The 21,865-nt window shown below is 52.6% G+C and overlaps 1 protein-coding gene across 1 annotated transcript in view; it reads right to left on the bottom strand.

Moving 5' to 3' along the window:
* TMEM120B (transmembrane protein 120B) overlaps positions 1–21,865 on the bottom strand; it is a 56,920-nt gene that overhangs the window by 17,940 nt on the left and 17,115 nt on the right. Inside the window, exons 2-6 of the mRNA XM_062182657.1 lie at positions 12,897–13,015; positions 11,167–11,283; positions 4,525–4,584; positions 3,852–3,947; positions 802–891 (exon numbers count right to left, since the gene is read on the bottom strand). Coding sequence (XP_062038641.1) covers positions 802–891; positions 3,852–3,947; positions 4,525–4,584; positions 11,167–11,283; positions 12,897–13,015 — 482 coding nt within the window. The remainder of the gene's footprint in view (positions 1–801; positions 892–3,851; positions 3,948–4,524; positions 4,585–11,166; positions 11,284–12,896; positions 13,016–21,865) is intronic.

A 21,865-nucleotide genomic window follows, 5' to 3' on the forward strand; every position in this document is an offset into this window, starting at 1 on the left:
GGAACTCGGAGTCTCTCAGAGCCCAGGAGACAAGGGATGCTCCAATGGTGCCCGAATTCACTGAGGAACATGGTGACAAGATCCTTCCCCCAAGGGACCATGACACAGCCCACAGAGGGGACCTGACTTGTCCAGAGGCACAGTGCTCTCAGTGCTGGCCCGGGGACTGGAGCCAGGAGCCCTCATCCCCAGCCTTGCCTCCTCCCCCTAGCCATCATCTCTTGGAAGGGCAGGTTTGACCCGAGAACTGTCTCAGTGGTCCACTCTCCTGCAGGACACCCAAGTTCTTGCCACCCAAACCCACTCACCCTCTGGCAACATCCAGTGTGCCTCTGAGAGCCATTCCCACCTGCCCCTCGGCTTCCAGGCTGTGAAAGACAGCCATGGGGGTGGGTGGGAGACTCGAGCCTGGCCAATCCCAGAAGTGCCTTCTCTGGTGATAGTGATTGGTTCAGCACCTGCACCCAGCCAGCAGACTCAGTGAGACTGCTTGGTGGGAATACCAGAAATAATGACATGAGCCTAGAACTATTGGGTGACCCTACATGGGGCCTGGGAACAAGGATGTCAGGTGGGAGGCAGAGGGGGAAAACTGGGTGGCTCCTGATGATGTCTGAGCCTTACTTGAAGTCAGCCACAAAAGGCCTGTTCTTATAGAGAACAGAGTTCCTGCTGTTATATGAGTCAACCAAATGGGCGACGCAGCATCAGCCACATGGTCCCTCTCCCTGGTCTGATGCCCACCAGTGCCAGGCGTCCCCGTGGCTCCACAGATACCCACAAAGCCAGGCCCCCGGTTACCTGGAGCCATTGCTGATGAGGATGCTCTCCCGGATGGTGAGGGTGCAGTAGTACCACACCAGCAGGAAGTTGAACACTTCATCCGTCACCCTGGTGGGAAGAAACAGCCCCAGTGGAAGCAGCAGGTATGAGACGTGGAGATGGCCGGCCCCTCCCACTCCACAGAACAGCATAGCAGGCTGACACCCTGGCAGTGCAGAGGGAGTCTGGCCTCCTGGGGGTCTGTTCTCAGCCTAAAATGCCCAAGACCCCCTGACTTTGCACCTGAACCCCAACTGTGCTTAAGTGTTCTCCCCTTCCCTGGCCACTCAGCCCACAGCAATCTGTCTCTCTTCGAAGTCCTCCCTGTCTCATGTGAAACTGCTGGCAGGACAATGACAAAAGGGAAACTTTGCTCTGCAGTGTGGCCCCTGAAGCCAGCGGTGTAACACAGACAAAAACATTCTCCCGACCACAGTCAGTAGAGCTAACTGGAAAACTCCTCTGCCCCTTCAATGGGGGCCACTGGCCTCTGCCTTGCCATCTGTGAAGTGGGAAGGCTCATCTTGGCTCAAGGGATCCTGGCTGGTGGGCACTGGTGACTGACAGCCCCTCCAAAGCTCTGCCAGCTTCTTGGATGAGGCCTCCAACCAACCAACCAGAACGGTGCTGGAGGCAAACGGCAGGAAGCTGCAATTTCAACAGTGACAGAAGATGCTGGGAGACATCTCTGAGCTGTGGACGCTGTCTGTGGTGGCAGAGGACAGACTCAGGCCACCCTGCTGGGCCATTGCCTGCAGGTGCCTTGGAGAGCCAGGAACGGTCTGGAATCCCAGGGCCTGTGGAGTCCAATCCATGTCTCTTCCTCTCCCCAGCTGTGGGGCCACGGACAAGTGACTCATGCTCTGTGAAGTGGGGCCCTGCCCCTCCCGCATAGTGCCGCAGTGAGCACGAGCTGAGCTCCATACACAGTGCATGGGGCAGGGCTAGAGCACTGTCCAGCCCAGCATCCCCTTTGTAAGCTGGGAGCACCATGGTGTCTGCGTTCTGAGAAATGAGTCCCAGAAACTGACCACTGAGGCTCTCTGTACTCAAACAGGAAGCCAGGGGAGGGAGGGTCACTCATAGGAACAAACTCTAGACCCCTCCAGGGGAGGCCCGGCAGCGAGCCGTGAGCCCACGGTATTTTCTGTCGTTCCCTTCCTGCATCTTTCTGGTGAAGGCAGGGTAGGAGTCCCTGGCCTCCTGCAGTGCCATAACGGAAGACCACAGCCATGGTGGCTCAAAGCCACTCACATTCATCCTGTTACAGTTCTGCAGGTCAGGAGCTGGGCTCTTACAGGCTAAACCCAGGCCGTTGGTTTGGGGGTGAATCTGTTTCCTGCCCGATCCAGCCTCTGGAGAGAGGCCCCTGCCTTCCTTGGCCCTGCATCCCTCCAGCCTCTGCTTGGGCAGTTCTGGCCCTCCTGCTTCCCCCACTCTCGTCCCCTGGGACTTTGAGTGTGGCCTACTTGAAAACACGGTGTTTGTAAACGTGATTAGTTATGATGAGGTCATCCTGGGAGAGGGTGGACGACGCCTGGTGCCCTCCTAACAAGGCCATGCATGAGACGCACAGGGAGAGAAGCACATGACCAGGGGGCAGAGATCAGAGTGAAACAGCTTCAAGGCATTCAACAGCCAGAGCTGCCAGCAACACTCGGAACTGGAGCAGACAGGAGGGCCTGAGGCCCTTGCCCAGACCCTGACCACAGCCTTCCGGCCTCCAGGACGGTAAGCAGACCCACCTCTGTTGTCTGAAGCCCCCCAGATCAAGGCACTGCTTCGGCAACCCTCAGACACTAACACGGAAGGGGTGGAGAGAAAGGGAAACACCCAGACCCTGCTGAGCCCCAGAATTTGACCTCCCACCACAGGCCTGCCCTCTGAGGTCCAGCAGCCCCAGTGAGAGGGACTGCAGGTGTCCGTCGAGAACTTTAACCCCCTTGAGGGGGCCTGTGAGCGGGCACTGCTGCCGTGGGCAGCCTCTGCCCCAATGGAGCCACGCCAGGCCCCAGGGCCTGCGAGAGCCCTGGTTTGCCAGACGAGTGGCCAGACTCCCAGCCACGCGCCTGCCAGGAAATAAACCCTTGACATGTGGGCCACATGCCCAAGCTGTACCCGGCTGCCTCCCCACAGAGGCAGAAAACCCAGAGCCCAAGGGACAGGTGGACCCCTAGGGCAGAGCAGCTGCCCCTCGGCACATCATGGCCTCTTCCTGCCCCAAGAAGTGGCCAACTCTCAAAGGCACTGCAGTGGGCCATACACAGGGCAAGTTCCGCGAACTGTGCCAGGACCACTCCTGTCGTCCCACTCCTACTAATGGGGAGATGGACGCTCCTAGCGAGAACCTGCCCGGGGAACCGCCAGTTGGGATCAAAGCCAGGATTTGAACCCAGGTGGACTGAGCTGGTGTTTCCCTTCTTTTTTGGTAACTGAAATACAGTTCACATGGCGTGAAACGCATCCTTTTAAAGCACACAACTCAGTGGTTTGTAACATACCCATGGACTTGTGCAACTAGCACCATGACCCAATTCCAGAACACTTCCGTCAGCTCTGCAACGAAACCCTCCATGAGCAGTCACTGCTCTCCTCTTCCCAGGCTCTTGGCAACCACTGAACGACTCGGTCCCCGTGGATTTGTCTGTTCTGAAGGTTTCCTACAGATGGAATCCGAGAGGGCGTGGCTGTCTGCGTCGGGCTTCTTTCACTCAGCATCCTGTCTTCAAGGCCCATCCACTGTGGCAGGTGTCACTGTTCCATTTTTTTATGGCTAAATAACATTCTACTGCCTGGATGGACCACACTGCCCTCTTCCTTAAATACTGGGAGGCCCTCACAGTGGCTGCTGGGTGGGTGTTTGCCGGGTGGCTGTAGGGGGACAGGGCCACTGTTTCCTATTAGAAATGTTCCTTCTCCACTATCACAAAGGTGGCAGACACTGGAGAGCCCCTGGAGCCCCCAGATCCCTCTCTGCTGGCACCCTCCGGGCACCCTGTGTTCCCACAGCACACAACGCCCTCCATTACCTGTAGTGCAGGACAAATCGGCAGGCCACCGCGCCCAGGAGTAGGATGATGGTCAGGTAGAGCTTGAACTTCTCGTACTCGTCCTTGTAGGCAAACCTGCCATGGCACACCCACCCCAGGAAAAGGCCACAGATGGTTACTGCTCCTGTCTGGGGGAGGGACCCTCAGCCCCATGAGACCCTTTACCTGCAGATGCTCCCACACCCTGTGGGGTCCATCCCACCTTGCTCAAGGTCAGCCTGGCCCTGAACTAGTGAGGCCCACTGAGCATGGGGGATCACTGTACAAGCTCCCCACATCCTTGGGCTCCTGGCATAGGACTCTGAGCTCTGCTGGGGACACGCAGGGGCCAGACAGGGTCTCCCCCCTCAATCAACTACAGCAGCCACAATGGTAAGGTTTGCTTTTACCTGGAAGTGGGCAGTGAAGGTGGACAGCAAGCTCATTTTCTTCGAGAAACATGTGTGAGAAGGGGTGGGAATGGGGGTTCTACACACCACATACTGAGTCTGGGAAAGACGGGAAGAAGATCACCCCCCACATGGTCTACACACCGCAATGACAGAGTCAGGAAAACCAAAACCCAGAGCCCTGACTGTCAACCAAAACGTCGAGCTTGGGCCCAGCTTCCCTGAGTGGGAAGAGCAGGGGGCCTGGGTGTGGGCACACGTACTTGGCCTGGTTGCTGAGAAGGGTCACGTTCACATTTCCAAGGACCAGATTCAAGTAGAGCCTGGAAGGAGAAACCAGTGAGCGGCGGGCACTGACCGGGGACTCTGCAAACTTCACACACACTGAGCACTGGAGCTAGAAGGCAGAGCTAGGTCAACTGGGCAGAGGCCAACAAGGGACAGCCACCAGCAGCCACAACGTGGTAACTGTGACACAGGACGCCTGGAGGCTATAACCCCCAGCCTCCATTGCAGCCAGATGGGAGCATGTGAGTGATGGGAAGCTACTGGTACAGCCTCTACGTCAACTTAAACAGGCCTCTCTTTAAAATTAAGGTAGAACATTCACAAATGCACACACCAGAAGTGCAAAACATGAATTTTTAGGGGCAGCCTCCATCCCAAACAAAGGCCGCGGTTCAAGTCCTGGCTGTTCCACTTCCTATCCAGCTCCGTGCTAATGGCCTGGGAAAGCACTGAGATGGCCCAAGTGCTTGGGCCCGTCACCCAGGTGAGAGACCTGGATAGAGTTCCAGGCTCCTAGCTTCAGCCTGAACCAGTCCTGGCTGTTGTGGCCATTTGGGAAACGAGCCAGGGATGGACGACCTCTGTTTCTTCCCCTCTTTCCAATAAGTAATTCTTTAAAAAAAAAAAAAAAAAAAGAATTTTCACACACTTACACTGTTACCCAACATCTAAATCTAAGAATAAAACTTTCGGCCGGCGCCGCGGCTCACTAGGCTAATCCTCCACCTTGCGGCGCCGGCACACCGGGTTCTAGTCCCGGTCGGGGCACTGATCCTGTCCCGGTTGCCCCTCTTCCAGGCCAGCTCTCTGCTGTGGCTAGGGAGTGCAGTGGAGGATGGCCCAAGTGCTTGGGCCCTGCACCCCATGGGAGACCAGGAGAAGCACCTGGCTCCTGCCATCGGAACAGCGCGGTGCGCCGGCCGCAGCGCGCTACCGCGGCGGCCATTGGAGGGTGAACCAACGGCAAAAGGAAGACCTTTCTCTCTGTCTCTCTCTCTCACTATCCACTCTGCCTGTCAAAAAAAAAAAAAAAAAAAAAAAAAAAGAATAAAACTTTCCCAGCCCCAAGGGGGCTCCCACATGCCCCTCCCCAAGCCAGAAGCATCCAAGGGTAACACTGTCACATATTCTATCGCTATGGATACATTCTGCTTATTTTGGGGGAAAGATTTATTAATTTATTTGAAAGGCAGAGAGACAGAGAAGATCTATCTTTCCCCTGCTGGTTTATGCCCCAAATGGCTGCAATAGCCAGGGCTGTGACAGGCCAAAGCCAAGAGCCAGAAATGCCATCCTTGTTGCCCATGTGGGTAGCAGGGATCCACATACTTGGGCGATCTTCTGTTGCCTTCCCAGGTGCATCAACCGGGAGCTGGACCGGAAGCGGAGTAGCTGAGACTCAAGCTGGCACCCCAGTGTGGAATGCTGTCCTTGCAGGTGGCAGGCTCAACCTGCTGTGCTGCAACACTGGCTCCCGTGTCGCTTATTACTGAACTTCACATAAATGTACAGTGTGTGATCTCATGCCTGGCTCTCTTCCCTCGAGAGTACATCTACGACAGTCATCCATGGCGCACGTCCATCAGCAGCCCCTCTTTCATGATGTATGGTATTTCATCGAAGGGAGAGACTACAACGTAGTTATTCCTTCTGTTGATGAACATTTGGTTTATTTATAGCTTTTGTTTCAGGTGGCTTTTTTTTTTAAATTTATTTATTTGAAAGGGAGTGTGTGGGCTGGCACCGCAGCTCAATAGGCTAATCCTCCGCCTGTGGCACCGGCACACCAGGTTCTAGTCCCGGTCAGGGCGCCAGATTCTGTCCCGGTTGCCCCTCTTCCAGGCCAGCTCTCTGCTGTGGCCCGGGAGTGCAGTGGAGGATGGCCCAGGTGCTTGGGCCCTGCATCCCATGGGAGACCAGGAGAAGCACCTGGCTCCTGCCGGATCAGTGTGGTGCGCCGGCCACAGCATGCTGGCCGCGGCAGCCATTAGAGGGTGAACCAATGGCAAAGGAAGACCTTTCTCTCTGTCTCTCTCTCCCTGTCCAGTCTGCCTGTCAAAAAAAAAAAAAAAAAAGGAAAGAAAAAGAAAAGAAAGAAAGGGAGTGTGTGTGTGTGTGTGCACGCGCTTCTGTCCTATTTTGTTTTCCAAATACCTACAGTAGCCAAGGCTGGGCCATGTCTAAGCTGGGAGCCAGAAACTCAATCTGAGTCTCCCATGTGGGTGGCAAGGACCCACACTACTGCCTCCCAGGGTGTGCTGGAATCAGGAGCGGAACTGGGACTCAAATCCAGACACTTCCACATGAGACGCAGGCATCCCAAGTGGCATCTTAACCACTGAACCAAATGTGCACCCACAGTCTTTGTTTTTTGTTTTTTTTTTTTAACTTATTATTATTTTGACAGGCAGAGTTAGACAGTGAGAGAGAGAGAGAGAAACAGAGAGAAAGGTCTTCCTTTTTCCGTTGGTTCACCCCCTAAGTGGCCACTATGGTCCATGCATTGTGGCCAGCACACTGCGCAGATCCGAAGCCAGGAGCCAGGTGCTTCTCTTGGTCTCCCATGAGGGCGCAGGGCCCAATGACTTGGGCCATCCTCCACTGCACTCCTGGGCCACAGCAGAGAGCTGGACTGGAAGAGGAGCAACCGGGACAGAATCCAGCGCCCCGATCGGGACTAGAACCCGGGGTGCCAGCGCCGCCGGTGGAGGATTAGCCTAGTGAGCCGCAGCGTCGGCCCATAAGTATACTTTCAAAAGTTTGTGGAAAATGGAATTGTTTGAGGGCAGGTATGTGGCACAGTGGGTAAAGCAGCCACTTGGGATGCCCATATGCCATATCAGAGTGCCCAGGATGGAGTCACAGCTCCACCACATTTCCAACCCAGTCCCCCGCTAATGCACTTGGGAGGCAGCAGGTGACAGCCACGTTCCTGGGCCCCTGCCACCTGCATGGACATCTGGAGTTCCTGGCTTTTGAGTTCCACCTCCTCCAGCCCTGGCTGTTGCAGGCATTTAGAAGTGAACCAGCAGATAACTCTATCTCCCTCTCTTTCATGCTTCCCTCTCTTTTATTCTCTTTCAAATAAATAATAAACTTTGCTACCTTGTTTTTTAAAAAAATGTTTATTTTGATACAAAAAAATTGAAATCCATGCATAGCTTTTTTTAAAAAAAGATTTATTTATTTATTTGAAAGGCAGAGTTACAGGGAGGCAAAGGCAGAGGCGGAGGCAGAGAGAGAGGTCTTCCACCCACTCGTTCACTTCCAAGGGGCCACAATGGCCAGAGTTGAGCCAATCCAAAGCCAGGAGCCAGGAGCTTCTTCCAGGTCTCCCACATGGGTGCAGAGGCCCAAGGACTTGGGCCATCTTCTACTACTTTCCCAGGCCATAGCAGAGAGCTGGAATGGAGGTGGAGCAGTAGGGACTCGAACTGGCGCCCATATGGGACACCGGCACTGCAGGCTGCGGCTTTACCCACTAAGCCACAGCACTGGTCTCCATGCATAGCTTTTTCACTACATGCATTCTCCATGAACTTCGTGAAGACCTCATTATGATCATTTGCCAAGAGCTTTCTGACGCCCTGCGTGTCCCACGGCCTGATGAACTGAGGTCCTCGCTTTATCTACTGCATCTCTCAACTTAGGCTACACAGTGCAACTCTGCCCTGGGACCGCCATCTCCCAGCTTCCCCTGTGCCCCGTCCTTGGCAGCCAGCAGTCCACGGCTTCTCTGAATCTCGTTCCCTGCTTTGATCTCGCACACGAGCAAGGCCACGCAGTCCTCTTCCCGCGTCTGCCTGGCTCGCTTCTCATGAGATCGTCCAGCACTCATGTGCTTCAGTATTTACTCAGCTAAGAGCATTCTTTTTTTTTTTTTTTAAGTCAGATATAATTCACACACCATACAATCTGTCCTTCTAAAATACACAATTTAATGATCTTTATATTTACGGTGTTGTGCAACCATCACCATGATCTAATTCCAGAACATTCCCATCCCCCACAAAGAAACAGGCAACCCAGCAATCATCACTCCGTGCTCCCCCTCCCTTCCCCCCAGCCCCTGACAACCACAATCTGTCTCTATGGATTTGTCTCTCTGGGAAATTCCCATAAACAGAATCATACATTACATGGCCTCCTGGGCCTGTTTTCTCTGCTGTGGATGTGGCAGGACAAAAGCGCGCGTTGCCTTTGGGCATACACCCCGGAGTGGAGTTTCTGAGTCCTCGAGTAGGCAGTGTGTGTGTTCAGCTTCCCCAGGAAATGGCAGTTTTTGTGAAAAAGAATTTGCTTGGGGCAGGGATTCCGGCGCAGCAGGTTAAGCTGCCACTTGTGACACCAGCATCCCATGTCAGAGCACCAGTTCGGGCCTCGGCTGTTCTGCTTCCAATCCAGCCCCCCATGAATGCATACGGGAAGCAACAGATGATGGCCCAAGTCCTTGGGTTCCTGATACCCACATGGGAGACCCCCGTGGAGTTCCAGGTTCCCTGTTTCAGCCTGGCTTGGCCCTGGCTTTTTCAGCTATTTGAAGAGTGAACTAATAGATGGAAAATCTACCTCTCTTTGTCATTCTGCCTTATAAATAAATAAGTAAATAAATAAACAAATCTCCTTTTTAAACGGGGTGAGGGGAGACTTGTCGGGTACCCCTGGCTCTCTTTACCCTTCCTGAGAATGTGGGGTCGAAGTCAGTTTCGTCCAGATGAGACAACTCGCAGAGGGGTGGTCAGACGGAAGGGCATGAGCCCCAGGACGACCTCTGAAGCCCACCCCTCCTGGCCCACTCCCCTCGGGCCCGTGATGTGTGGGAAGGATGAAGCTCTCCCTCATACTCTTGGGTCTGTGTTGCAGGGACCTGGCTTCGCCCACGGACAGAAGGGGATGTGACAAGGTCTCCCTCAACTGCACTAAGAAAGGCGAGCAGGAGTCTGAGAGCAGAAAACAGAGAACCTCCTTTCTGGCTATGTGTGGCCCCGTGGTTGCTTCCCGTCTGGTGTGACTGCTGCAGGCATGTGCACAGGATATGTATTTTCTTCCCACCTGCCATACAGTCCCCACCTCCCCAGAGGGCAGTGCAATTTCCCTTCAGAGAATCACTTTTCTCCCTGTGGCTAAAGGAAAAAGCACATGACCCAAACAACCAGAGCAGTCCATACCTCTGATTAGGTTAAGGATGGTCACATGATGTGATCTGGACCAGTGAGAATCAGTCCTGGGACTTTTCCTGCAACTCCTGGGGAACAGAACTTTTCGTACTAGAATTGCTTAGCAGGTGGGATGCGAGCCCAGAACTATGGGGCTCACATTACAGAGAACCTGTGTCCAAGAATGAAAGGCACCCACTGGCAAAGAGAGTAAAAATGCTGAGAGGTCCAAACAGCGTCAACTGGACACAGGACCCAGCCACACCTGAAGCTGCAGCTGAGTTTTCAATTGCGTCAGCCAGTAAGTCTCCTATTTTTTCTTAAGCAACTTTGAGTTGGTTTTCCTATCATTTGTAATCCACAGTTTGCTGACAGAGGTAAGACATACAAAGGACTGGCAGGGAGGAGCAGGGAGGGAGTAAGGAGAGCCATGAGTGCCGCACTGCTGCTCTGCCCTGTAGAAGACTATCGCCACCCAACCTAGGACCTCGCTAACCAAACACGGCAGAAAGGAATGGGTCAACATACAACAGGGCTGGGCCTGTGCTGTGGCACAGTGAGCTAAGCTTCTGCGTGCAGTGCTGGCATCCCATATGGGCGCTGGTTCTATTCCCAGCTGCTCCTCTTCCAATCCAACTTTCTGCTATGGCCTGGGAAAGCAGTAGAAGATGGTCCAAGTCCTTGGGCATGGGAGACCTGGAAGAAGCTCCTGGCTCCTGACTTCAGATCAGCCCAGCTCCAGCCATTGTGGCCATCTAGGGAGTGAACCAACAGATGGAAGACCTTTCTTTGTCTCTCCCTCTGTCTGTAACTCTACCTCTCAAATAAATAAACTCAAAAAAAAAAAAGAAAAGAAAAAAGAAACACCAGGGCTGGTAGGCTGCCCTGTCCCACTGCAGGCTAAAGGGAGTTCACTCCTGGTATAGGCTCAGACCCATGCCAGGCTAGACGAGGAAATGGGGTTGGGGGGAGGGATGGGACACTTAGCAGCCCCAGGCAGGTCCCGATATGACACAGGAAGAACTCTCTCTGGAGCAGTGAGAGTGGCGGTGGCAGGTGGGGACTTCCCTGAATGGAGCAGACAAGACAGGCACCGGCTCTGGAGGCAGAGCTCGGTCAGTTCTGGGCTCAGCCACCTTGGCCAGGATTCTGTCGTGTCTCTGGACCTGACGCATGCAGCTGTTGATAGAACGGCTGACACCAAGGGACTCCCAGCACAATGCTGGGCATGCAGCAGTCACTTGATACGTGCTCATTCCACTGGAAAAGGACATCTTCTCTCTCAACCCCACACGCCTGTGGGGAGGTGCTGGTTCCTCACATGCCCTCCCAGAACTATCTCTGCCACAGGCAGGGAATGCGGCCCCCTCCCGGGCTCAGGGGAAGTCACCCTCTCCTTCCTGCACCGCCCAACTTCGAGCCCCCACAGGGAGCCGGGAGAGCCAGGGCTCCAGGTCTCACCCGTTCTTCTTGGGCAGGTAGGCCTCCATGTCGAAGAAGACGTTCTGCCTCTCCTTGATGTTGGCACTCATCTGCTGGATCAGCTCCGCCTCCTCCCGACTGGCATGGCGCTTGTACCTGGGTGAGAGGAGCGGGCATGGGGGCAGGCCATCGCTCAGAGGGAGGAGGGATCCAGATGCCCCGGGCACCGCCCTCCCACCCTCTGGCAGCCTCCCCATCCGTCCCCTCAGGGTGTGATGCTGGCTCCCTGGCAGGCTTGTGGTCTTGGGCAAGCTCTTGAACCTCTCCTGCACTATCTCCCAAACCTGAAAACCAGTCATAACGTGGGCCCAGCTCACAGGTGATCCCCATGCAGGGACGAAGGGGTGGACACAGCGTCAAGCACCTGGAATGATACTGTATGCACACCACATGGACAAACGATGCCAACTGGCTCGACTGTCTTCCTTCTCACTCCACAAAGAGAATAACCTGAGAATTACTGACAGGACAAGAGGCACCTGCAAGTATAAGCACTCCGTGATCGAGGTCTGACTGCTATTCGTTGGTGACACTAACTTAATAACAGAAAAACCTGGCATGAGACACAGGACCCCGGACTGGGAGGGGTCCTTTGTCTGAGCCCCTAACTCTCAGGCCGACCTTGGATCTAGGCGCTTCTCTACGGGGCCATGGGGTGGGGTCTGGAGACGTCCTGGTTACCACACAGGGAGCGGATTCTGCTAGCAGAGGCCAGGGCCATGGGAAAACATCCCACAGTACCCAAGTCCACCTCCCACCACACCCCACCCCACAGAGTTAGCAACAGTGCAGAGGGCGAAATGCCCTAGACCAGGAGGCACAGGAAGATGTATGGGTTTTCAAGAGCAGTGCCGTCTCCATGTGGAGCCATCCACGCTCTCCAGCCCATGATAATGGGCCTAACGGGCAGCCAAGGCTGGGGTACAACATCTCTCCCATAAACTGCCCACGAGGGAGGGAAGAGTTGACTGGAAGTGAGGCCCAGCTTAGAGGCCTGCACAGCCTGCCTGCCTGGGGGGGGTCACAGCACCCCGGGACCCCTTCACCCACAAGGGGATGAGGCAGTTTCCCAGACCACGAAGACCAGAGGCAGGGGAAGCAAACGTGATCTGGGCTCAAGAACAGAACGAAGTCACAAGTTCAAGTCTGACTGCACCAGGTGTTCCTGTCCGGGAGGACCCCTCACATCCCTAAGGACACCTATTGTTTACCTGGCCGGCAAGACTTCTGAAAACAGCACCTGACCAACCTCACACCTGGACAACTTGCTCTCATCCTCTTCCCGCCAGCAGCTGCCCCACCCTGCAAGGTCACACAGTTGGCTCAGGACATGGTCCCGCCCACGTGGTCTCAGTGATTGGCTCACAAGTAGACACCTGACCAATCTCAGCCAATGAGGACCACGCCCAGAACTTCTGCTCTCTCTGCTTAGACAGCCAACCAGGTAGGAAGCAAGGCTGGAGGATCTGAGCCCAGCACTGCTGGTGGTCACCTCAGGGGCCAGCAGGGGGCGGTCAGCCTGACAGCAGAGACAATCTATGGGAACACAGAATTCAGAGGAAAAAAACAGATTCCTAGAAACACCCTCTGACCCCTAGATTCAAGGACGCCTGAAGCTACTTCTGGTTTTTCCCCATGAAAATTCCCAGTGTCTGCTCAAGCCGGTCTTGAGCTGGGCTTCTGGGCCTCAGAGCCGCAGCCCCGCCTACCTCTGGAGGGTGTGCTTGAGGTCCTTGAGGCGCTTCTTCTGCCTGTTGATGGAGCCGCTGCACGAGGTCTGCAGCGCGGTCAGCTCCTCCAGCTTCTGCCTGTAGACCCTGTGCGTCTCCTGAGGGACCGAGGAGCCGGCACAGGACGGGGTGGGGGTGGGAGGAGGACGTGAACAGGTTATTTTCCATGGACTGCTCGTGGCCGGGGCAAGACCAGAGGTCACAGTTGCACACAGAAAAGGACACAGCTATCAAGGATGTGGCCGAGAAAATGGGGACTGAATTCAGGGAAGACCACACGGTCCAGCCCTTGTGATGAGAAACGGCTGCTTTTCCCTATCCAGGCTCCATTCCTTCCGATAGGGAAGCAAGCAATATCCCACGAGGGGACTAGCTCTTGTCAACTCTTGGACCAGATGGTTTGGACAGAGCTTGCACTCAGAGGGATGTCAGTGACCCAGACCTGGCCAGTCTCCTCCAATCCTCTGGCAATTTGCTCAGCGCTGGAAGATGGATCTCTCTCTCTGGCTCTCCCTCCTTCTCTCTGTAACTTTGCCTTTCAAATAAATACTTTAAAAAAAAAAAAAAAGGAAAAGATTTATTTGAAAGTCAGAGTTACAGAGAGAGAGACACAGAGAGAAAGAAAGAGCTTCCATCTGCTGATTCACTCCCCAGATGGCTGTAAGAGCCAGGGCTGGGCCAGGCTGAAGCCAGGAGCCAGGAGCTTCTTCCCAGCCTCCCATGTGGGTGGCAGAGGCCCAAGGACTTTGGCCATCTTCTGATGCTTTTCTCAGACCATTAGCAGAGAGCTGGATTGGAGTAAAGCAGCTGAGACACAAACCAGCACCCATACGGGACGCCTGCATTACAGCTGGCAGCTTTACCCGCTGTCCCACAAAGCCAATCCCACCAACAGACTTTTTTTTTTTTTTTTTTTTTTTGACAGGCAGAGGAGACAGCGAGAGAGAGACAGACAGAATGGTCTTCCTTTGCCGTTGGTTCACTCCCCAATTGCAGCTGCGGCCAGTGCACCACGCTGATCCGAAACCAGGAGCCAGGTGCTTCTCTTGGTCTCCCATGCGGGTGCAGGGCCCAAGCACTTGGGCCATCCTCCACTGCACTCCCGGGCCACAGCAGAGAACTGGACTGGAAGAGGGGCAACCGGGACAGAATCCGGCGCCCCGACCGGGACTAGAACCTGGTGTGCCGGCGCTGCAAGTGGAGGATTAGCCTATTGAGCCGCAGCGCCTGCCATCCAACAGACATATTTAACATGGCCACTGAGAAAGGTATCTAGCAGTGGGGTAGTCACACAGTGAGCCTACACGCTCACATCTGCCACAAGGGGTCCCCAGATACAAAAGTTAAGTCAGAAACTGAGATGTAAAGTGATCTCTGAGCCCCCCCAGAGAGAAAAATCATGCCCTTTATCTATTTTTATTCTAAAATAATTTCACAAATGCAGAAGAATTGTAAGAGAAATACAAACAACTGCCATAGGCGTCTCACTTAGATTCACCGACCATTCTCATTACGCCGCATTTGCTGTCTTTCCCTTGCCTGTGTGTGCATGCAGGAGCATACGAATTTTCTCTATCAGACACCAGTAAACCACAGACAAGAGGCCAAATAATCTGGCCACCTAATTTTATGTGGGCAGTAAGACGGAAACAGTTTTGTAAGTTTGGTTAAAAAAAATCAAAGGGGCCAGCGCCGTGGCTTAACAGGCTAATCCTCCACCTTGCGGCGCCAGCACACCGGGTTCTAGTCCCGGTTGGGGTGCCGGATTCTATCCCGGTTGCCCCTCTTCCAGGCCAGCTCTCTGCTATGGCCCAGGAGTACAGTGGAGGATGGCCCAAGTTCTTGGGCCCTGCACCCCATGGGAGACCAGGAGAAGCACCTGGCTCCTGGCTTTGGATCAGCACGATGCACCGGCCACAGCGGCCATTGGAGGGTGAACCAACGGCAAAAAGGAAGACCTTTCTCTCTGTCTCTCTCTCTCACTATCCACTCTGCCTGTCAAAATTAAAAAAAAAAAAATCAAAGGAATAATTCATGACACTTGGAAGTTGCATGAAATTGAAACTGCAGTATCCATAAATACTTACTGGAACACAGCCACACCCATTCACTAACACACTGTTTGGCTGTTGGGAATGATAGCAGCAGGATGAGTAGCTGGGACACAGATCACATAGCCCAGGAAGCCTGAAAATCTTCGTTGGTCTTTTAGTCTGCCCACTCCTGTGCTAAGACAATTGGGGGTCAGCTTCAGACAACATGCTCCTTATTCCCAAACACCTCGGCGTCACCTCCTAAGAACGGGACATTCTCGCCGGCGCCGCGGCTCAACAGGCTAATCCTCCGCCTTGCGGCGCCGGCACACCGGGTTCTAGTCCCGGTCGGGGCTCTGGATTCTGTCCCGGTTGCCCCTCTTCCAGGCCAGCTCTCTGCTGTGGCCAGGGAGTGCAGTGGAGGATGGCCCAAGTGCTTGGGCCCTGCACCCCATGGGAGACCAGGAGAAGCACCTGGCTCCTGCCATCGGAACAGCGCGGTGCGCCGGCCGCAGCGCGCTACCGCGGCGGCCATTAGAGGGTGAACCAACGGCAAAGGAAGACCTTTCTCTCTGTCTCTCTCTCTCTCACTGTCCACTCTGCCTGTCAAAAAAAAAAAAGAACAGGGACATTCTCTCATTGCTACCAAGCACAGAAAGTTTAACCTTGATACTACACAACACTGTGACCTCATACACCATCCAAATACAGGTTGCTATATCTTTTTTTTGTTTGTTTAATATTTATTTGAAAAGCAGAGGGGCCAGTGCTGTGGTGTAGCAAGTAAAGCTGCTGTCTACAGTGCTAACATCCCAAATGGGTGGAGTGCCAGTTCAAGTCCTGACTGCTCCACTTCCAATCCAGCTCCCTGCTGATGGGCCTGGGAAAGCAGCAGAGAGTAACCCAAGTCCTTGGGTCCCTGCACCCACATGGGAGACCTGAAAGAAGCTCCTGGCTGCTGGCTTTGGATCGGCGCAGCTCCAACAGTTGTGGCCATTTGGGCAGTGAACCAGCCTAGGGAAGATCTCTCTCTGGGTCTCTCCCTTTCTTTCTAAATCTATCTTTCAAAATAAATAAGTAAATCTTTAACAAAAGAAAAAGAAAAGCAGACTTACATGTAAGGAGTGAGAGACAGAGAGAAAGATCTTTCATCTGCTGGTTCACTCCCCAAATTACTCCAATGGCTGGGACCGGGCCAGGCTGAAGCCAGGAACCCAGAACTCCATCTGGGTTGCCCATGTGGGCAGTTTGGGCCTTTGGGGAGCCAAGAAGTAGATAAGAGAGCTCTGTCTATCCATCTGTTGTCTCTCTGCCTTTCAAATAAATAAAAAATTTTTAGCTTTTGAAAGATTTATTTATTTGAAAGGCAGAGTTCCAGAGACAGAAAAAGGGGGAGACAGAGAAAGAGGGGAAGAGAGAAAGATCTCCCATTCACTGCTGCAGTCCCCAAATGGCTATAACAGCTGGGGCTAGACCAGGCCAAAGCCAGGAGCCAGGAGCTTCTTCTGGTTCTCCCATATGGGTGCAGTGGCCCAAGTACTTAGGCCATTTTCTGCTGCTTTCCTAGGACCATTAGCAGGGTCCTGGATCGTAAGTGGAGCAGCTGGGACTTGAATCAGTGCCCACATGGGATGCCAACGTTGCAGGCACTATGCCACAACTCTAGCCCAAATAAAGTTTTTTCAAAAAAGATAAGAGAAGCTAGCCCTGTGTCAGTGGGTAAAGCCACCACCTGCAGTGCTGGCATCCCATATGGGTGCTGGTTCGAGTCCCAGCTACTCCACTTCAGATCCAGCTCCCGCTAATGTGCCTGGGAAAGCAGAGGAAGATGGCCCAAATCTTAGGGCACCTGCATCCACTTGGCTTCGGATTGGCTCAACTCTAGCCCTTACAGCAAACTGGGGAATAAACCAGTGGATGGAAGAACTCTTTCTCTCTCTCTCTGTCTCTGCCTTTCAAATAAATAAATAAATCTTAAAAAAAAAAAATCAAAAAGAGAAGTATGCAAGCCAGCTGTTCTGAGAACGTCTCCTGTCTGGGTTCCCCTGACGTTTCCTTGTGAGTAAGCTCTGGAGCCACAGTTCCACTAAGGGGAAGTCCCATCCACAGTGCCACCTGTCTGGAGGGATCCAGCGTGGGTGACGCGGACTCTGACTGCTTGGTAAAGGCATTCATCCGGTTTCTCCATTGTTTCAATAGCAATTAAGTTTCCATCTGTAATTAATAAGTTATCTGTGCAGAGAGAGGCTGTGTCTTAATCACTTTTAGATTCTTCAATGCCAAAAATCCCTCTATGCTCAACAAATATCTTCTGGGAACAAAAAGAACTTTCCAGAATTGATGGAAAGAACAGGGGCAGAGAAACACTGACCACATGACAGCCATTGAGAAGCTGGGGGTCTCTGCACTGAGGGGCTCCAGGAGAGAAAGAGCCCATACAACTACCTCCCCCCGCCCCCATTGCTCTGGGTCCCATGCAGGGAGATAAACCCAGGACACGACACCAGTAGCCAGATGTCCACCACACTCCCTCTTGGTTCGAATGAATATTTAATGTCATAGGTAAGACACACAGACATCGCCTTGTTAAAAATGAAAACAGTACAGCTGCAGCTAAAGTCTCCTTTGACTATGAGAGGATTCCAAGAAGTTCATGGAAAAGGGAATTAAAAAGTTAAGTCTATCTGGTGCCAGGAAATCTGAGTGGGAGAACTACACTTCACAATAATGTGGGTTTTTTTTTTGTTTGTTTGTTTGTTTGTTTTTTGGACAGACAGAGTGGACAGTGAGAGAGAGACAGAGAGAAAGGTCTTCCCTTTTGCCGTTGGTTCACCCTCCAATGGCCGGCGCGCTGCAGCTGGCGCATCGCACTGATCCGAAGCCAGGAGCCAGGTGCTTCCCCTGGTCTCCCATGCGGGTGCAAGGCCCAAGCACTTGGGTCATTCTCCACTGCACTCCCAGGCCACAGCAGAGAGCTGACCTGGAAGAGGGGCAACCAGGACAGAATCCAGAGCCCCGACCGGGACTAGAACCCGGGGTGCCGGCGCCGCAGGCGGAGGATCAGTCTACCGAGCCGCGGCGCCGGCCCACAATAATGTATTTCTTAATTCTGATTTAATGAAGTAACTAATTGGCTTTATTTTTTCTTTTAGTATTATTTATTTATTTACTTGAAGTGCAGATCAGATTGACAGAGAGAAAGGGAGAGAGAGGAGATCCTCCATTACCTAGTCCACTCCCCAAATGGCCAAAACAGCCAGGTCTGGGCCAGGCTGAAGCCAGGAGCCTGAAAACTCCATCTAGGCCTCCCACATGGGTGGCAGGGACCCAAACACTTGAGCCAACATCTGAGGCTTCCCAGGATGCACATTACCAGGAAGCTGGATCACAAGTGGAACCGGACTCCAACCAGGCACTCCCATATGGAAAGCAGAGAGTTTAACCACCACCAAGTGGTGGCTTAACCCACTGTGCCACTATGCCCACTCGTAAACTAACATATTATATACCCTACAAAGAAGCCCTGGAAAAGTGGAACTGCTGGGCTCCAAACAAAGAAAAGATAAGAAAATGGAAATGGTGAGGCTGGCGCTGTGGCATAGCAGGTAAAAGCCACCACCTACAGTGCCAGCATCCCATACATGCAATGGTTTGAGTCCCAGCTACTCCACTTCTGATCCAGCTCTCTGATAGGGCCAGGGAAAGCAGAAGATGGTCCAAGTCCTTGGGCCCCTGCACACATGTGGGAGACCTGGAAGAAGCTCCTGGCTTTGGATCAGCACAGCTCTAGCTGTTGTGACCAATCGGGGAGTGAACCAGTAGATGGAAGACCTCTCTCTTTCTGCCTCTCCTTCTCTCTCTAACTCTGACTTTCAAATAAATAAATAAATGGTTTTTTTTTTTTATGGAAATGTTAATTACCTGAATTGGTCAGTTTTTACTGTATACACGTACTGAATTTCTGTATTGCATCCCATAAAAACACACAAGTATTACATATTAATCAAAATTTTTTGAAAGTCATCCATACAAGGGGTCTTCAAAAAGTTAATAGAAAATATGCATTATAAAAATACTATTTGGGGCTAGCAATGTGACACAGGAGGCTACACTACCACTTTGAACACCGGCTTCCCATATCGGAGTGCCAGTTCAAATCCTGGCTGCTCCACTTTAGTGCAGCTGCCTGGTAATGTACCTGGAAAGGCAGGGAATGATGGCCCCAGTTCTAGGGTCCACTTCCCATCCAGCTCTCTGCTATGGCCTGGGAAAGCAGTAGAAGATGGCCAAGTCCTTGGGCCCCTGTACGTGCATGGGAGACCAGGAAGAAGCTCGTGGCTCCTGGCTTCAGATCAGCTCAGCTCCAGCCATTGCGGCCAATTGAGGAGTGATCCGGTGGACGGAAGACCCCTCTCTCTGTGTGTACGTGTGTGTGTAACCCTGACTTTCAAATAAATAAATAAACCTTTAAAAAAATATTCTAGGCAGGCTTGCAACCAATAGAATAAAGAAAAAGTGACATCAACACAACTTCTAAGAAGTCATGGGAGGCCATGCACCTTCCACCTTATTTGCTGGATACTCACTCTTGGAGTTAAAAGTCCCACTACCCTGAGGTTTTCGTGCTGCACAGCCCTAAGCGCAGAGGGAGTCATGGGTAGGCTCTCCACTGAACGTTCCCAATAAGACACACGTTCTTATCATTCCAGTGCAGGAGTCAGATACACAAACCTCCAAACAACTCCAGCTCCAGCCATAGGAGTTATCCCAACCACTCACATCTTCTCAGCTAAGGCCCCAGACACCAGAAGGCACAGTCAAGCCTTGACGCTGCCCTGTCTAAACTCCTGACCCACAGCATCCATGAGCATGAAGCACTTACTGCTGTTTTATGCAGCAATGGATAACCTTGGGCCACACCTCCCTCTGGACTGTGATGTGAGAAAAAAACTCTCTCACCAGAGCCAGTCTATGTCAGGATCTCTTTGCTACAGCAGCAGAGTGTATGCCCTAAAGCACACACTTCACTCTTCTGAGTGCTGTGAAGCAGTCCATGCTACAGATGTACAATTCACTGAATCACTCTCACATGGCTGGGTCTTTAGCTTGTTTCTAGTTGCTGTGAATAACCAACGATGCAACACTGAACCATGTTCTTGCATTGCATCTCTGGGCACACATGCAAATGTCTCTCTGGGGGAGGATTCTCTCTGGAGAAGTGGAATTACTGGGTCAGATGGTACAGCTTATTTCTGGTTTTAAGAGAGCCCTGCAGAGTGGCTCTACCAACTTATATCCACCCTCCCCCTAGCACAGAACAACTGTCCCCACCTCACCAACACTCCACGCCATCAATACTTAACTTTTTCCAGGCACTTTTCTAATGTTCCACCAGTAATATTTTCTGCTCAAGGCATCAGACTGGGGAAGTATGGGATGACCATGAAACTTCCCATAATTTTACCCTGTTACATGGGGTCATGCCTGCTCCTACATTTATCTCTTGCTCTGCCACTGACTGCAGCTGCTTCTCAGGGGACCACCAATATGGGGACCACACTCCTGGTGACTCACTGCCTTGGCTGCAGGCTCAGGATGTGCCAGCCATGACAGGGACAAGGTGGGGTGGACCTCAGTATAACACATTCTCCCGGCCAGGGCTCTCCTCACCCAAACCCACTTGTGGTTGGTCCCACCTTTGTGCCAGTTTCACAAGCAGTAGGAAAGGTCATGGATTCAGTTCTGGGATTCTCTCTCTCTCTCTCTCATTTTTTACTGTGATAACAGTCACACTTTAAAGGCTCTGGAGAAGGGCATAAAGCGCAGGCCAGGCTGCTCAGAACACTGTGGTAGCATTAAGCACAGCCGTGATGTTGTACAACCATCTCCACCATCTGTCTCCAGAGCTCTCATCTCCCCAAACTAAAACCACAAACCCCTCAAACAGTAACTCTCTATCTCCTGCTCCCACACCCCAAGCAACCCCCCTCTCCTTTCTGTCTCTCTGACTCTTAATATGCCAAATAAGGGGACCATACCGTGTGTGTCCTTTGTGATTGGCTTATTACTTAACATGTTCAAGCTTCATCCGTGTTGGAGCAGGCGTCAGCATTTCCTTCCTTTTGGAAAGTTGAATAATAATCCATTGTGCGGCCCAAGCACACCCTGGGTTGCTGCCACCTTTTGCAAATCAGGCTGTTATAAGCATGGGTGTACAAATTTTTTTTGAAATGCTGCTTTCCATCCTTTTAGGCATATACTCAGAAGTAGAACTGCTGGGCCACATGGTAATTCCAGGTGTCATTTTTTATTTTAAAGCACTGGGGTCACCCTTCTGAGCTCCCAGTTTACTGCAAAATAAATTAGGTATCCCATCCTGGGGACACCTTGCTCTTTTATCATGAACAAACCAGACAGCATAAAGGATTACAAATCAGGTCTTTCGCTAGGTCTGTCCCCACCTTATTGATTGACAGTTGTTTCTTCCCCAAAATTGTACCTAAAAACCTGACTACAACCAGCCCCTTTGGGTTTTTCCTCCCTTTGAAGCCCCCCTCCATGCCTCTCTGATTGGAGGTCTTTGACTTGAATAAATCTTGCTTTTAAATTAAAAAAAAAAAAAAAAGCAGCACTGGGGTTTCTTTCCTTTTTTACTTTTATTTTTTAAAATATATTATTTGGGGCTGGTACTATGGTGCAGCGCATTGAGGCCCAGGCCAGCAGTGCCGGCATCCCACATGGGCACTGGTTCCAGTCCCGGCTGCTCCACAGTGCTGCTGGTGTGCCTGCGAAGACGGCAGAGGATGGCCCAAGTCCTTGGCAATTGCACCCATGTGGGAGACCTGGAGGACGCTCCTGGCTTTGGTTTGGCTCAGCTCTGGGTGTTGCAGCCATTTGAGGAGTGAGGCAGCAGAT

The sequence above is a fragment of the Lepus europaeus genome, chromosome 23, assembly GCF_033115175.1.
Source record: "Lepus europaeus isolate LE1 chromosome 23, mLepTim1.pri, whole genome shotgun sequence".
NCBI classification, from domain to species: domain Eukaryota; kingdom Metazoa; phylum Chordata; class Mammalia; order Lagomorpha; family Leporidae; genus Lepus; species Lepus europaeus.